Source organism: Ambystoma mexicanum, chromosome 3q (genome assembly GCF_040938575.1).
Source record: "Ambystoma mexicanum isolate Mex_15411 chromosome 3q, UKY_AmexF1_1, whole genome shotgun sequence".
NCBI lineage: Eukaryota > Metazoa > Chordata > Amphibia > Caudata > Ambystomatidae > Ambystoma > Ambystoma mexicanum.
This window is the reverse complement of record NC_090926.1, coordinates 1,281,511,576-1,281,530,275: the sequence shown is the minus strand read 5'-3', so window position 1 is coordinate 1,281,530,275 and position 18,700 is coordinate 1,281,511,576. Positions and strand designations below refer to the sequence as shown.

Genomic DNA, 18,700 nt, shown 5'->3' with positions numbered 1-18,700 from the left:
AGCTCTGTGACCAGCTTACTCTTGTTTAGCCTATCAATACCGTGACCGTTCTTGCTAGTATTACCTATCCATGCATAGCATCACAGCTCTGTGACCAGCTTACTCTTGTTTAGCCTATGAATACCGTGACCATTCTTGCTAGTATTACCTATCCATGCATAGCATCACAGCTCTGTGACCAGCTTACTCTTGTTTAGCCTATGAATACCGTGACCGTTCTTGCTAGTATTACCTATCCATGCATAGCATCACAGCTCTGTGACCAGCTTACTCTTGTTTAGCCTATGAATACCGTGACCGTTCTTGCTAGTATTACCTATCCATGCATAGCATCACAGCTCTGTGACCAGCTCACTCTTGTTTAGCCTATGAATACCGTGACCGTTCTTGCTAGTATTACCTATCCATGCATAGCATCACAGCTCTGTGACCAGCTCACTCTTGTTTAGCCTATGAATACCGTGACCGTTCTTGCTAGTATTACCTATCCATGCATAGCATCACAGCTCTGTGACCAGCTCACTCTTGTTTAGCCTATGAGTACCGTGACCGTTCTTGCTAGTATTACCTATCTTTGCATAGCATCACAGCTCTGTGACCAGCTCACTCTTGTTTAGCCTATGAATACCGTGACCGTTCTTGCTAGTATTACCTATCTTTGCATAGCATCACAGCTCTGTGACCAGCTCACTCTTGTTTAGCCTATGGATACCGTGACCGTTCTTGCTAGTATTACCTATCCATGCGTAGCATCACAGCTCTGTGACCAGCTTACTCTTGTTTAGCCTATGAATACCGTGACCGTTCTTGCTAGTATTACCTATCCATGCGTAGCATCACAGCTCTGTGACCAGCTCACTCTTGTTTAGCCTATGGATACCGTGACCGTTCTTGCTAGTATTACCTATCCATGCGTAGCATCACAGCTCTGTGACCAGCTCACTCTTATTTAGCCTATGAATACCGTGACCGTTCTTGCTAGTATTACATATCCATGCATAGCATCACAGCTCTGTGACCAGCTCACTCTTGTTTAGCCTATGAATACCGTGACCGTTCTTGCTAGTATTACCTATGCATGCATAGCATCAGAGCTCTGTGACCAGCTCACTCTTGTTTAGCCTATGAATACCGTGACCGTTCTTGCTAGTATTACCTATCTTTGCATAGCATCACAGCTCTGTGACCAGCTTACTCTTGTTTAGCCTATGAATACCGTGACCGTTCTTGCTAGTATTACCTATCCATGAATAGCATCACAGCTCTGTGACCAGCTTACTCTTGTTTAGCCTATGAATACTGTGGCCGTTCTTGCTAGTATTACCTATCTTTGCATAGCATCAGAGCTCTGTGACCAGCTCACTCTTGTTTAGCCTATGGATACCGTGACCGTTCTTGCTAGTATTACCTATCTTTGCGTAGCATCAGAGCTCTGTGACCAGCTCACTCTTGTTTAGCCTATGGATACTGTGACCGTTCTTGCTAGTATTACCTATCCATGCATAGCATCATAGCTCTGTGACCGGCTCACTCTTGTTTAGCCTATGAATACCTTGACCGTTCCTGCTAGTATTACCTATCTCTACATAGCATCATAGCTCTGTGACCGGCTCACTCTTGTTTAGCCTATGAATACTGTGACCGTTCTTGCTAGTATTACCTATCTCTGCATAGCATCATAGCTCTGTGACCAGCTCACTCTTGTTTAGCCTATGAATACCGTGACCGTTCTTGCTAGTATTACCTATCTTTGCATAGCATCACAGCTCTGTGACCAACTCACTCTTGTTTAGCCTATGAATACCGTGACCGTTCTTGCTAGTATTACCTATCCATGCGTAGCATCACAGCTCTGTGACCAGCTCACTCTTGTTTAGCCTATGGATACCGTGACCGTTCTTGCTAGTATTACCTATCTTTGCGTAGCATCACAGCTCTGTGACCAGCTCACTCTTGTTTAGCCTATGAATACCGTGACCGTTCTTGCTAGTATTACCTATGCATGCATAGCATCAGAGCTCTGTGACCAGCTCACTCTTGTTTAGCCTATGAATACCGTGACCGTTCTTGCTAGTATTACCTATCCATGCATAACATCACAGCTCTGTGACCAGCTCACTCTTGTTTAGCCTATGGATACCGTGACCGTTCTTGCTAGTATTACCTATCCATACGTAGCATCACAGCTCTGTGACCAGCTCACTCTTGTTTAGCCTATGAATACCGTGACCGTTCTTGCTAGTATTACCTATCCATGCATAGCATCATAGCTCTGTGACCAGCTCACTCTTGTTTAGCCTATGAATACCGTGACCGTTCTTGCTATTATTACCTATCCATGCATAGCATCACAGCTCTGTGACCAGCTCACTCTTGTTTAGCCTATGAATACCGTGGCCGTTCTTGCTAGTATTACCTATCCATGAATAGCATCACAGCTCTGTGACCAGCTCACTCTTGTTTAGCCTATGAATACCGTGACCGTTCTTGCTAGTATTACCTATCCATGCATAGCATCAGAGCTCTGTGACCAGCTCACTCTTGTTTAGCCTATGAATACTGTGACCGTTCCAGCTAGTATTACCTATCTCTGCATAGCATCATAGCTCTGTGACCAGCTCACTCTTATTTAGCCTATGAATACTGTGACCGTTCTTGCTAGTATTACCTATCTCTGCATAGCATCATAGCTCTGTGACCAGCTCACTCTTATTTAGCCTATGAATACCGTGACCGTTCTTGCTAGTATTACCTATCCATGCATAGCATCATAGCTCTGTGACCAGCTCACTCTTGTTTAGCCTATGAATACCGTGACCGTTCTTGCTATTATTACCTATCCATGCATAGCATCACAGCTCTGTGACCAGCTCACTCTTGTTTAGCCTATGAATACTGTGGCCGTTCTTGCTAGTATTACCTATCCATGAATAGCATCACAGCTCTGTGACCAGCTCACTCTTGTTTAGCCTATGAATACCGTGACCGTTCTTGCTAGTATTACCTATCCATGCATAGCATCAGAGCTCTGTGACCAGCTCACTCTTGTTTAGCCTATGAATACTGTGACCGTTCCAGCTAGTATTACCTATCTCTGCATAGCATCATAGCTCTGTGACCAGCTCACTCTTATTTAGCCTATGAATACCGTGACCGTTCTTGCTAGTATTACCTATCCATGCATAGCATCATAGCTCTGTGACCAGCTCACTCTTGTTTAGCCTATGAATACCGTGACCGTTCCTGCTAGTATTACCTATCTCTGCATAGCATCATAGCTCTGTGACCAGCTCACTCTTATTTAGCCTATGGATACCGTGACCGTTCTTGCTAGTATTACCTATCTTTGCATAGCATCATAGCTCTGTGACCAGCTCACTCTTGTTTAGCCTATGAATACCGTGACCGTTCTTGCTAGTATTACCTATCTTTGCATAGCATCATAGCTCTGTGACCAGCTCACTCTTGTTTAGCCTATGAATACTGTGGCCGTTCTTGCTAGTATTACCTATCTTTGCATAGCATCATAGCTCTGTGACCAGCTCACACTTGTTTAGCCTATGAATACCGTGACCGTTCTTGCTAGTATTACCTATCCATGCATAGCATCACAGCTCTGTGACCAGCTCACTCTTGTTTAGCCTATGAATACCGTGACCGTTCTTGCTAGTATTACCTATCCATGCATAGCATCACAGCTCTGTGACCAGCTCACTCTTGTTTAGCCTATGAATACCGTGACCGTTCTTGCTAGTATTACCTATCCATGCATAGCATCACAGCTCTGTGACCAGCTCACTCTTGTTTAGCCTATGAGTACCGTGACCGTTCTTGCTAGTATTACCTATCTTTGCATAGCATCACAGCTCTGTGACCAGCTCACTCTTGTTTAGCCTATGAATACCGTGACCGTTCTTGCTAGTATTACCTATCTTTGCATAGCATCACAGCTCTGTGACCAGCTCACTCTTGTTTAGCCTATGGATACCGTGACCGTTCTTGCTAGTATTACCTATCCATGCGTAGCATCACAGCTCTGTGACCAGCTTACTCTTGTTTAGCCTATGAATACCGTGACCGTTCTTGCTAGTATTACCTATCTTTGCATAGCATCATAGCTCTGTGACCAGCTCACTCTTGTTTAGCCTATCGATACCGTGACCATTCTTGCTAGTATTACCTATCTCTACATAGCATCATAGCTCTGTGACCAGCCTACTCTTGTTTAGCCTATGAATACCGTGACCGTTCTTGCTAGTATTACCTATCCATGCGTAGCATCAGAGCTCTGTGACCAGCTCACTCTTGTTTAGCCTATGGATACCGTGACCGTTCTTGCTAGTATTACCTATCTCTACATAGCATCATAGCTCTGTGACCGGCTCACTCTTGTTTAGCCTATGAATACTGTGACCGTTCTTGCTAGTATTACCTATCTTTGCATAGCATCATAGCTCTGTGACCAACTCACTCTTGTTTAGCCTATGAATACCGTGACCGTTCCAGCTAGTATTACCTATCTCTACATAGCATCACAGCTCTGTGACCAGCCTACTCTTGTTTAGCCTATGAATACCGTGACCGTTCTTGCTAGTATTACCTATCCATGCATAGCATCAGAGCTCTGTGACCAGCTTACTCTTGTTTAGCCTATGAATACCGTGACCGTTCTTGCTAGTATTACCTATCCATGCATAGCATCATAGCTCTGTGACCAGCTCACTCTTGTTTAGCCTATGAATACCGTGACCGTTCTTGCTAGTATTACCTATCCATGCATAGCATCATAGCTCTGTGACCAGCTCACTCTTGTTTAGCCTATGAATACCGTGACCGTTCTTGCTAGTATTACCTATCTATGCATAGCATCACAGCTCTGTGACCAGCTCACTCTTGTTTAGCCTATGGATACCGTGACCGTTCTTGCTAGTATTACCTATCCATGCGTAGCATCAGAGCTCTGTGACCAGCTCACTCTTGTTTAGCCTATGGATACCGTGACCGTTCTTGCTAGTATTACCTATCTTTGCATAGCATCATAGCTCTGTGACCAACTCACTCTTGTTTAGCCTATGAATACCGTGACCGTTCTTGCTAGTATTACCTATCTATGCGTAGCATCACAGCTCTGTGACCAGCTCACTCTTGTTTAGCCTATGAATACTGTGACCATTCTTGCTAGTATTACCTATCCATGCATAGCATCACAGCTCTGTGACCAGCTCACTCTTGTTTAGCCTATGAATACTGTGACCATTCTTGCTAGTATTACCTATCCATGCATAGCATCACAGCTCTGTGACCAGCTCACTCTTGTTTAGCCTATGAATACCGTGACCGTTCCAGCTAGTATTACCTATCTCTACATAGCATCACAGCTCTGTGACCAGCCTACTCTTGTTTAGCCTATGAATACCGTGACCGTTCTTGCTAGTATTACCTATCCATGCATAGCATCAGAGCTCTGTGACCAGCTTACTCTTGTTTAGCCTATGAATACCGTGACCGTTCTTGCTAGTATTACCTATCCATGCATAGCATCATAGCTCTGTGACCAGCTCACTCTTGTTTAGCCTATGAATACCGTGACCGTTCTTGCTAGTATTACCTATCCATGCATAGCATCATAGCTCTGTGACCAGCTCACTCTTGTTTAGCCTATGAATACCGTGACCGTTCTTGCTAGTATTACCTATCTATGCATAGCATCACAGCTCTGTGACCAGCTCACTCTTGTTTAGCCTATGAATACCGTGACCGTTCTTGCTAGTATTACCTATCCATGCATAGCATCATAGCTCTGTGACCGGCTCACTCTTGTTTAGCCTATGGATACCGTGACCGTTCTTGCTAGTATTACCTATCTTTGCGTAGCATCACAGCTCTGTGACCAGCTCACTCTTGTTTAGCCTATGAATACCGTGATCGTTCTTGCTAGTATTACCTATGCATGCATAGCATCAGAGCTCTGTGACCAGCTCACTCTTGTTTAGCCTATGAATACCGTGACCGTTCTTGCTAGTATTACCTATCCATGCATAACATCACAGCTCTGTGACCAGCTCACTCTTGTTTAGCCTATGGATACCGTGACCGTTCTTGCTAGTATTACCTATCCATACGTAGCATCACAGCTCTGTGACCAGCTCACTCTTGTTTAGCCTATGGATACCGTGACCGTTCTTGCTAGTATTACCTATCCATGCATAGCATCATAGCTCTGTGACCAGCTCACTCTTGTTTAGCCTATGGATACCGTGACCGTTCTTGCTAGTATTACCTATCCATGCATAGCATCACAGCTCTGTGACCAGCTCACTCTTGTTTAGCCTATGAATACCGTGACCGTTCTTGCTAGTATTACCTATCCATGCATAGCATCACAGCTCTGTGACCAGCTCACTCTTGTTTAGCCTATGAATACCGTGACCGTTCTTGCTAGTATTACCTATCCATGCATAGCATCACAGCTCTGTGACCAGCTCACTCTTGTTTAGCCTATGGATACCGTGACAGTTCTTGCTAGTATTACCTATCCATGCATAGCATCATAGCTCTGTGACCAGCTCACTCTTGTTTAGCCTATGAATACCTTGACCGTTCCTGCTAGTATTACCCATCTCTGCATAGCATCATAGCTCTGTGACCGGCTCACTCTTGTTTAGCCTATGAATACTGTGACCGTTCTTGCTAGTATTACCTATCTTTGCATAGCATCATAGCTCTGTGACCAGCTTACTCTTGTTTAGCCTATGAATACCGTGACCGTTCTTGCTAGTATTACCTATCTTTGCATAGCATCATAGCTCTGTGACCAGCTTACTCTTGTTTAGCCTATGAATACCGTGACCGTTCTTGCTAGTATTACCTATCTTTGCATAGCATCATAGCTCTGTGACCAGCTCACTCTTGTTTAGCATATGGATACCGTGACCGTTCTTGCTAGTATTACCTATCTTTGCATAGCATCACAGCTCTGTGACCAGCTCACTCTTGTTTAGCCTATGGATACCGTGACCGTTCTTGCTAGTATTACCTATCCATGCATAGCATCACAGCTCTGTGACCAGCTTACTCTTGTTTAGCCTGTGAATACCATGACCGTTCTTGCTAGTATTACCTATCCATGCATAGCATCACAGCTCTGTGACCAGCTCACTCTTGTTTAGCCTATGGATACCGTGACCGTTCTTGCTAGTATTACCTATCTCTGCATAGCATCACAGCTCTGTGACCAGCTTACTCTTGTTTAGCCTATGAATACCGTGACCGTTCTTGCTAGTATTACCTATCCATGCGTAGCATCAGAGCTCTGTGACCAGCTCACTCTTGTTTAGCCTATGAATACCGTGACCGTTCCTGCTAGTATTACCTATCTCTGCATAGCATCATAGCTCTGTGACCAGCTCACTCTTGTTTAGCCTATGGATACCGTGACCTTTCTTGCTAGTATTACCTATCTTTGCATAGCATCACAGCTCTGTGACCAGCTTACTCTTGTTTAGCCTATCAATACCGTGACCGTTCTTGCTAGTATTACCTATCCATGCATAGCATCACAGCTCTGTGACCAGCTTACTCTTGTTTAGCCTATGAATACCGTGACCATTCTTGCTAGTATTACCTATCCATGCATAGCATCACAGCTCTGTGACCAGCTTACTCTTGTTTAGCCTATGAATACCGTGACCGTTCTTGCTAGTATTACCTATCCATGCATAGCATCACAGCTCTGTGACCAGCTCACTCTTGTTTAGCCTATGAATACCGTGACCGTTCTTGCTAGTATTACCTATCCATGCATAGCATCACAGCTCTGTGACCAGCTCACTCTTGTTTAGCCTATGAATACCGTGACCGTTCTTGCTAGTATTACCTATCCATGCATAGCATCACAGCTCTGTGACCAGCTCACTCTTGTTTAGCCTATGAGTACCGTGACCGTTCTTGCTAGTATTACCTATCTTTGCATAGCATCACAGCTCTGTGACCAGCTCACTCTTGTTTAGCCTATGAATACCGTGACCGTTCTTGCTAGTATTACCTATCTTTGCATAGCATCACAGCTCTGTGACCAGCTCACTCTTGTTTAGCCTATGGATACCGTGACCGTTCTTGCTAGTATTACCTATCCATGCGTAGCATCACAGCTCTGTGACCAGCTTACTCTTGTTTAGCCTATGAATACCGTGACCGTTCTTGCTAGTATTACCTATCCATGCGTAGCATCACAGCTCTGTGACCAGCTCACTCTTGTTTAGCCTATGGATACCGTGACCGTTCTTGCTAGTATTACCTATCCATGCGTAGCATCACAGCTCTGTGACCAGCTCACTCTTATTTAGCCTATGAATACCGTGACCGTTCTTGCTAGTATTACATATCCATGCATAGCATCACAGCTCTGTGACCAGCTCACTCTTGTTTAGCCTATGAATACCGTGACCGTTCTTGCTAGTATTACCTATGCATGCATAGCATCAGAGCTCTGTGACCAGCTCACTCTTGTTTAGCCTATGAATACCGTGACCGTTCTTGCTAGTATTACCTATCTTTGCATAGCATCACAGCTCTGTGACCAGCTTACTCTTGTTTAGCCTATGAATACCGTGACCGTTCTTGCTAGTATTACCTATCCATGAATAGCATCACAGCTCTGTGACCAGCTTACTCTTGTTTAGCCTATGAATACTGTGGCCGTTCTTGCTAGTATTACCTATCTTTGCATAGCATCAGAGCTCTGTGACCAGCTCACTCTTGTTTAGCCTATGGATACCGTGACCGTTCTTGCTAGTATTACCTATCTTTGCGTAGCATCAGAGCTCTGTGACCAGCTCACTCTTGTTTAGCCTATGGATACTGTGACCGTTCTTGCTAGTATTACCTATCCATGCATAGCATCATAGCTCTGTGACCGGCTCACTCTTGTTTAGCCTATGAATACCTTGACCGTTCCTGCTAGTATTACCTATCTCTACATAGCATCATAGCTCTGTGACCGGCTCACTCTTGTTTAGCCTATGAATACTGTGACCGTTCTTGCTAGTATTACCTATCTCTGCATAGCATCATAGCTCTGTGACCAGCTCACTCTTGTTTAGCCTATGAATACCGTGACCGTTCTTGCTAGTATTACCTATCTTTGCATAGCATCACAGCTCTGTGACCAACTCACTCTTGTTTAGCCTATGAATACCGTGACCGTTCTTGCTAGTATTACCTATCCATGCGTAGCATCACAGCTCTGTGACCAGCTCACTCTTGTTTAGCCTATGGATACCGTGACCGTTCTTGCTAGTATTACCTATCTTTGCGTAGCATCACAGCTCTGTGACCAGCTCACTCTTGTTTAGCCTATGAATACCGTGACCGTTCTTGCTAGTATTACCTATGCATGCATAGCATCAGAGCTCTGTGACCAGCTCACTCTTGTTTAGCCTATGAATACCGTGACCGTTCTTGCTAGTATTACCTATCCATGCATAACATCACAGCTCTGTGACCAGCTCACTCTTGTTTAGCCTATGGATACCGTGACCGTTCTTGCTAGTATTACCTATCCATACGTAGCATCACAGCTCTGTGACCAGCTCACTCTTGTTTAGCCTATGGATACCGTGACCGTTCTTGCTAGTATTACCTATCCATGCATAGCATCATAGCTCTGTGACCAGCTCACTCTTGTTTAGCCTATGGATACCGTGACCGTTCTTGCTAGTATTACCTATCCATGCATAGCATCACAGCTCTGTGACCAGCTCACTCTTGTTTAGCCTATGAATACCGTGACCGTTCTTGCTAGTATTACCTATCCATGCATAGCATCACAGCTCTGTGACCAGCTCACTCTTGTTTAGCCTATGAATACCGTGACCGTTCTTGCTAGTATTACCTATCCATGCATAGCATCACAGCTCTGTGACCAGCTCACTCTTGTTTAGCCTATGGATACCGTGACCGTTCTTGCTAGTATTACCTATCCATGCATAGCATCATAGCTCTGTGACCAGCTCACTCTTGTTTAGCCTATGAATACCTTGACCGTTCCTGCTAGTATTACCCATCTCTGCATAGCATCATAGCTCTGTGACCGGCTCACTCTTGTTTAGCCTATGAATACTGTGACCGTTCTTGCTAGTATTACCTATCTTTGCATAGCATCATAGCTCTGTGACCAGCTTACTCTTGTTTAGCCTATGAATACCGTGACCGTTCTTGCTAGTATTACCTATCTTTGCATAGCATCATAGCTCTGTGACCAGCTTACTCTTGTTTAGCCTATGAATACCGTGACCGTTCTTGCTAGTATTACCTATCTTTGCATAGCATCATAGCTCTGTGACCAGCTCACTCTTGTTTAGCCTATGGATACCGTGACCGTTCTTGCTAGTATTACCTATCTTTGCATAGCATCACAGCTCTGTGACCAGCTCACTCTTGTTTAGCCTATGGATACCGTGACCGTTCTTGCTAGTATTACCTATCCATGCATAGCATCACAGCTCTGTGACCAGCTTACTCTTGTTTAGCCTGTGAATACCATGACCGTTCTTGCTAGTATTACCTATCCATGCATAGCATCACAGCTCTGTGACCAGCTCACTCTTGTTTAGCCTATGGATACCGTGACCGTTCTTGCTAGTATTACCTATCTCTGCATAGCATCACAGCTCTGTGACCAGCTTACTCTTGTTTAGCCTATGAATACCGTGACCGTTCTTGCTAGTATTACCTATCCATGCGTAGCATCAGAGCTCTGTGACCAGCTCACTCTTGTTTAGCCTATGAATACCGTGACCGTTCCTGCTAGTATTACCTATCTCTGCATAGCATCATAGCTCTGTGACCAGCTCACTCTTGTTTAGCCTATGTATACCGTGACCTTTCTTGCTAGTATTACCTATCTTTGCATAGCATCACAGCTCTGTGACCAGCTCACTCTTGTTTAGCCTATGAATACCGTGACCGTTCTTGCTAGTATTACCTATCTATGCATAGCATCACAGCTCTGTGACCAGCTCACTCTTGTTTAGCCTATGGATACCGTGACCGTTCTTGCTAGTATTACCTATCCATGCGTAGCATCAGAGCTCTGTGACCAGCTCACTCTTGTTTAGCCTATGGATACCGTGACCGTTCTTGCTAGTATTACCTATCTTTGCATAGCATCATAGCTCTGTGACCAACTCACTCTTGTTTAGCCTATGAATACCGTGACCGTTCTTGCTAGTATTACCTATCTATGCGTAGCATCACAGCTCTGTGACCAGCTCACTCTTGTTTAGCCTATGAATACTGTGACCATTCTTGCTAGTATTACCTATCCATGCATAGCATCACAGCTCTGTGACCAGCTCACTCTTGTTTAGCCTATGAATACCGTGACCGTTCCAGCTAGTATTACCTATCTCTACATAGCATCACAGCTCTGTGACCAGCCTACTCTTGTTTAGCCTATGAATACCGTGACCGTTCTTGCTAGTATTACCTATCCATGCATAGCATCAGAGCTCTGTGACCAGCTTACTCTTGTTTAGCCTATGAATACCGTGACCGTTCTTGCTAGTATTACCTATCCATGCATAGCATCATAGCTCTGTGACCAGCTCACTCTTGTTTAGCCTATGAATACCGTGACCGTTTTTGCTAGTATTACCTATCCATGCATAGCATCATAGCTCTGTGACCAGCTCACTCTTGTTTAGCCTATGAATACCGTGACCGTTCTTGCTAGTATTACCTATCTATGCATAGCATCACAGCTCTGTGACCAGCTCACTCTTGTTTAGCCTATGAATACCGTGACCGTTCTTGCTAGTATTACCTATCCATGCATAGCATCACAGCTCTGTGACCAGCTCACGAATACCGTGACTGTTCCTGCTAGCAACGCCCACATTATGCACTACCTGTGACTGCTGTGAGTACACTGCCAGTCTTGCCTATTCCTTGCCTAGCCTGCTACTCATATGCCTACTGTGCTAGCTTTGCCAGCCCCACACTGAGTCTGTGACGCTTGCTATAGTTGTACCAGCATTACTGATCTACGCGGACCTGATCAAAGCTACCCCCGCCCAGCCTACTCCTGTGGGCACCTTTTAAATATTCCATATGGTACACCGACCATCACCTAGCGCCCCCCCAGATCAAGCATGTATCTGCCAGCTATTTATACAGTCCTACTGAGGACTATCCTACACCTTCTCGCCATATAGATGCCAACATGCCTCATACCCTGCCTTTGTCGGCATCTGTGACACTTCCCAATGATTCTAACAACCTGAAGGACCTGATCACCAGACCTGGCAATCTCGCCCAAAAGAAATCTTAAACTTTGCGCCAGACTTCCTAAAATGTATGAACCCCCAGCCAAATCCTTACACCTCTTCTCTAACAACCATTCTAGAAACCCAAATAACTTCCAGCCTAATACCAAAACCTCTTCGCATAAATCCGCTAATACTCAGCACCCACTCCAGCTTAACAGCCGACTCTGTCGAGACCCCACCAGTCATCCTAGACCCCTCCACAATACCGTGCCAGCACCTACTGAGACTACACTGCCCGGTGTAAGAGGAGCCTTATTAAATGCCGGTCTTTGGTGGCACGTGCCACAGAAATAGCTGACCTAATTTCTACCGAAAAAATTGACTTCCTTTCTATCACGGAATCCTGGCTCCATTCAGCAGCCGGCCCATCGATTATGTTAGCTACTCTGGAAGACTATACCCTCTTAAGAATAGACCACACCACCTCTCGAGGTGGTGGCCTAGCTATAATTGCCAAAACTGGCTTAGCAGTGAGACTAGCCTCTCCACTAAATGTAGACTCCTGCGAAATCCTGACCGCCAAGCTAACCATTTCAAATACTCAAACCATAGCCATCCACCTTATCTACAGACCTCCAGGCCCTCAAGGTTCCTTCGAAGAAGACCGTACCAATATCCTATCGGATAACCTTAAAAACGCTTCACCAAGCCTTCTCCTAGGAGACCTTAATCTTGGCTATAAAGACCACCTAGATCCTAATGCCACACAGATTAACAATTCCATCGAGGAACCAGGATTTACACAAAAGGTAACAGGTGCTACTCATACTAAAGGTAGAACCCTTGACTCGATAGCGGAACACCACTGCCAAACTTCCATCACTGCCATAACACCTTTGCCCTGGTCTGACCATCATTTGATCTCCTTCTCCCTTGAAGCCACATTCCCCCATCATGTCGTCAGCCTTGCCCCTGCTATTCCCACCAGGAATAAAAAGAACATTACAGCCAACAAACTTATTCCGCTGATCCTCCATACCTTGAACTCTCTTCCTGCCTCCACTGACCCATGTACTATGGTTGAAGTAATGCTTTCTGCCCTAGACACTATAGCACCCCTGAAAATTAGAAAGTGCAAACAAAAAAACATATTAACTCTTGGTTCTCACCCCACCTAAAAGCTATTAGATTAGAAAAACGGAAATGTGAAAAATATGGAGACTAAACCCTTCAGACACCAACAAAAATAACCTCACAAAATTAGCTTCCTTGTATAAAAAATAAATAATCCTTGCCAAACAAGAATGTTATAATCTGCGAATTACCAATGCCAACTCCAGTACTAAAGAATTGTTCACAATCCTCCAAGAAATGGAAACACCTGCCCAAGCCCCTGACACCTGCCTTAAAGACAAAACATGGTGCACTAGCATTCAGAGTGCCCTAGCCAATAAAATAACGACCCTTCAGGTTAAAATTAACAACAAAAAAGAATCCCTCCTACTCGCCACTAAATCCAACAACATCACTGCCCCGTCGCCTCCAAACTCTGCATCATTCGCCTCCTCTGAACTGCCTAAACCCCTCTTCAACTTCAAGAAAGTATCCATTTTAGAAGTTGAAAAAATCATCTTAGCTCTCAAACCGTCCAACTGCCACAGCGACCCCTGCCCAGCACAAATCATAAAGGATGCCGCACAAGACCTTTCCCCAAAAAACCCAACACTTGACCCATCCATTCCCACCAACTATCGGCCCATCACGACAGTACCGTTCCTGCTCAAAATCCTTGACAAAGTAGCGTACCTCCAAATCCAACAATACTTGGAATGTAACCACCTCCTAGGAGTACGTCAGTCAGGTTTCAGACCGCAACACGGAACGGAAAAACTGCACTGGTTGACCTTAAGGCACAAATAGACACCCTGAGAGACAACGGTAATACAGGACTACTTCTGCTGCTCGGCCTCTCAGCGGCGTTTGACTTAGTGGACCACAAGACTCTCTTCCACCACCTGGACTCTGCCACCCATTTTTCACAAGGAGCCATATGATGGATCCAATCCTTCTTGGCTAATAGAACCATGCGGGTCTTTGCACCCTCAGCAGCTGTGGACCCCATACCTGTTACCTGTGGTGTACCTCAGGGCTCATGCGTTTTGCCCACTCTGTATAACATCTTTACAAAGCCCCTTTTCGATGATCTAGATGGTCTGGGTATCACCTACACTAATTATACGGATGATACACAGATCCTCATCCCGTTGACGGGAGACTACGACAAGGATTTGGCCTTCGTGAACAGAGTGTATCTCATCATCCAGGCATGGATGGTCTCCAACGGTCTATGCCTGAATGATGACAAAACGGAACTCCTCATCGTCGGCACCACAGCAAACCTCAATAAATTGGGCCAACTCTACTCCAACTTCATTATAGACAACAACAACATCACAGTAGCCAAGGAAGTTAAAACTCTTGGTTTCTACTCAGATTCTACTCTCACATTAAAAAAACAAGTAAATTCCATGGCCTCGGCCACCGCTTACACCTGTAAGCTAATCAGAGCAGCTAGACTGTTCCTTACGCCCAATAACTGCATCACCTTAGCAAGAGCATTGGTACTATCCAAATTGGACCACTGTAATGCCCTATATGTAGGGTGCAACAAAGATCTTACCAACAAGATTCAGATCTTACAAAATAATGCTCTGAGAGCAGCTCTCAACATTCCCAAGAAAGCCCACATTTCTGACCTCAGAAGATCTAACAACTGGCTTTCCACTAAAGATAAAATCTTCCTTAAATCAGCCTCCCTGACTCATAAATGCCTACACATGGCCGCCCCACAGTACCTTACCACTAGATTCCTGCGACAATCCACCAATCGCCCTTCTAGAACAGCCACTGCCAACCTACTTCGAGTGCCTAGATTCAAACGCACGAAGACAGCTGGTAGCAGTTTCCCGGTCAAAGCTGCCCAAAATTGGAATTCACTCCCACCCCCTTTAAGAGAAGACATGTCTTATACACGTTTTAGATCTAACCTTATCCTATGGATTAAGGAACACGACATTTGACATCCTACCACTACTGTATAGAATTGTTGTCTGCTATCTCCTTGCCTATTTGTATGATACTTGCCAGCATTGTTTATTAATGTTCTGTATTGTATTCTACTGTATTGTACGTTAACGCACAGCAATGTAACTTAAGCTGAACAATCCTCCTCTGCTTTTTCTGCGCCTTAATACCCTCGGGTCTGGTGAGCATTACAAATAAATAAACAAACAAACAAACATCATCTATGACATTACTGATGGAATCTCTGATTATCTCTGATTGTGAGACAGACCTGCCTAAATTTGCTCCCTTCCCACTATATGACAGACGGGGTCCACCCGTCGGATAAAGGGTTTCTCAGAGCCATCCTGGGGGCCCTCTTAAAGGCCGGTTGCAGCTAGAACCAGGGTAAGTTGCTTTGGAGCATGGGGGCATTGGGCATAGCGAGGGAGCCACTCCCGAAGCGTGGCGGAGTTGGGGGAGTCCTAGCCAGGGAGGAGAGTAACGCTGCGGCTTGAACCGTGGGCAGGTTTCCCGATGGCCGCACTCGAGCCAAACTCGGACGGTGGACACTGAGTCTCTTTGGGGCACTTAAGATTCCTCACCTGCAAGATTCAGTGGCCCGAGGAGGAAGTATTGCGTGCAGTACATTCTGGAGCGTATGTCCGGTGCCTTGCGAAAGTCGTGGGCGGCAAGGGGACACCGGAACATTCAGAACTATAACTCTGCCCTGCTTTTGGGCCACTTTTGAGAAGTATGGTCGTGAACCATGATGTGTTTAGAGCTGGGACTGCCCCCTGACCTGTTGTTTCCAAAATGTAGAACCATTGTCTGTCTATTATTGGGTTATTAAGGGTATGGTCTAGGGTCTGTTACCATCCCCCGCCCCCACAGAAGAGGGTTGGGGGCCAATGGGAGCTGACACCGCTATGTCTTCTGACCTGCAGAAATTACAAGACTCTTTGCAAATCCCAGGGCCGCGTTGGCTGCAGTGGGAGGCCTGTTATTCAATGCAAACCGTGAGGAACGGGCCCTGAACCCCGTCAGGGGGAGGGGGGCACGGTGGGAGTGCGGCCTCCCCTTGACCCCACCTCGCTGGAGGGCAGGGGGGGCATGTGCAGGAGTTACCATTTAACCAGCAGGATCTTTGGGCACCCAAGGGGCAGCCGGGACCAAGGATACCGGCTTGAAGCGGAATTTGGAGCTGTGCACTGCTCGAGTCTCACCCTTTCGGACGTCCAAAAGGGAGTGTGGGTCAGAGAAAACCAGGCTCTTGAAGGAGTGGCGGGAGAAATGCCTGGACCTACAGAACGTGGGGAGCCAGGAGCCATCTGTGGCCCTTCCATGATAGGATGTCCCTGCTGCTCTGCTGGGTGGGAGCCCTTGCTGGGAGTCTGTGGTATGCAGCCTGCCCTGGTGAATAGGGGCACCTCTCGGGCATGGCCCCAAAGCCCCCGGTCGCTTCTCTGAGACTGGGGTGGGCAGAGCCTGTTGCCACGCATGACAGGCGGGCCCGAAGGCCAATGGGGCAGGGCCTGGCCTGTGGATGCAGGGGTGGTTCAGGAATTGGCAGAAGCAGCTGGGACGGATTGGGGCGCAGGGGGTGAGGGGTGTGGGTCGGAATCTGTACAGTAAAGGCAGTAGAAGAGCCTTTCATATTAGGACGTGCTACGCTGGCATGCAAGGGGGCGAGGGGGCACCATGGAAGCTGGTGGCTTGGCATTTCAGTGGCACCCCTGGGGGGTCCCGAGGTTAGGCACAGGGGCCATGACTGCCACAGCACAGCACTTCACTCATTCTAGTTGGGGGCACAGCCCTGAGCCAGGGACTGGAGTCGGGGTTTTAGGCCGCTTTTCTCGCACACTAGTCGCCTCCTAGGGGAAGAGCCCCCTCCCCAGCGTGCCCTCCCTTAAGGTACCCCCATGGGTGCTTGGGGTGAGGGCCTGCCTTGCCCTCTCGCCGCCTCTCAGAAGGGGGAAGTGTGTCTGGCTCCCAGCAGCCCGGGGCCCGCGCTGGGGGCCCCGGGGCCCGCTTCACTTACTTGATTCGGCAGCCCATGGTTCTCCTCAGGGTCTCATCCTGCAGCGCCCGCCTCGGCCACCCTCCCCACCTGCCAGCCACGGAATGCGGCGCAGACAGTCGCCAGGGGCAGCAGGCGTCGACCTTCGCCAAATAAAGTCACCAAATACGCTCTGTGCTCTTGCTTCAGGGCTTCCGGTGTGGCTTTTCTTGTAGAGGAAGTCGGAGAGGTGACGCGGGGAGCCCGGTCCTGCACCTCGCAGCAGAATGCAACCTCCGGCCTCTCTGCAAGGCCTCCTCTGCTGGGGGAGCTGGGGGCCCCCACCAGCCAGGGAGCAGGAGTGCCCGTTACCTGGTTCCACCCCAGGTGGCCTTCCTCACTAAAGGGGCCCAGAAAAGGATGGTGGCGGCAGCAGCAGGAACAACTGAAGGAACAGGCACCTGCAGTCCAGGCAATTCTTCACATGGACTCCAGCTTCACCCCTCGCCCGTGCTTCAGAGACTCCAGGTTACACTTTATTTGGCTTTATGGTCTCCAGCTTTACTTTTCTCTGTTCTCCACAGTATCCAGTTTACTCTGGAGTTCTCTACATGGTCTCCAGCTTTGACGTTTATCATTCTCATTAGCATCTAATGGACATTGCTTTGTTCTGTGGTCTCAAGCTTTACCCAGGCTTACTCTCCGTGGTATCCTACTGGTATCTTGCTTACTCTACATACTGTCTAACTTTACCCCTGGTTACCACCTGCAATCCCCAGCTTAGCACTTGCTTGCCTTCCTTGTCTCCAGCTTTACTTGCTCTCACGCTGAGATCCCCAGCTTAGCACTTGCTTGCCTTCCTTGTCTCCAGCTTTACTTGTTCTCACCCTGTGATCCCCAGCATTGCTCCTGCTTGCCTTCCTTGTCTCCAGCTTTACTTGTTCTCAACCTGAGATCCCCAGCTTAGCACTTGCTTGCCTTAGCTTGTCTCCATCTTTACTTGTTCTCACCCTGTGATCCCCAGCATTGCTCTTGCTTGCCTTCCTTGTCTCCAGCTTTACTTGCTCACACCCTGTGATCCCCAGCTTAGCACTTGCTTGCCTTCCTTGTCTCCAGCTTTACTTGTTCTCACCCTGAGATCCCCAGCTTAGTGCTTGCCTTCCGTGTCTCCATCTTTACTTGTTCTCATCCTGTGATCCCCAGCATTGCTCCTGCTTGCCTTCCTTGTCTCCAGCTTTACTTGTTCTCAACCTGAGATCCCCAGCTTAGCACTTGCTTGCCTTAGCTTGTCTCCATCTTTACTTGTTCTCACCCTGTGATCCGCAGCATTGCTCTTGCTTGCCTTCCTCGTCTCCAGCTTTACTTGCTC

The 18,700-nt window shown here is 46.8% G+C and overlaps 1 protein-coding gene across 2 annotated transcripts in view; it reads right to left on the bottom strand.

The window, feature by feature from the left end:
- The window catches only part of DENND1C (DENN domain containing 1C), a 652,034-nt gene extending 634,393 nt beyond the window's left edge, over positions 1-17,641 (bottom strand). The window contains exon 1 of one of the 2 annotated variants that reach the window (XM_069604349.1): positions 17,374-17,641. In XM_069604349.1, coding sequence (XP_069460450.1) covers positions 17,374-17,390 — 17 coding nt within the window. In that variant the 5' untranslated portion in view covers positions 17,391-17,641. The remainder of the gene's footprint in view (positions 1-17,373) is intronic. The other variant, XM_069604348.1, reaches the window with a different exon arrangement.
- Positions 17,642-18,700: the final 1,059 nt, after the last annotated feature.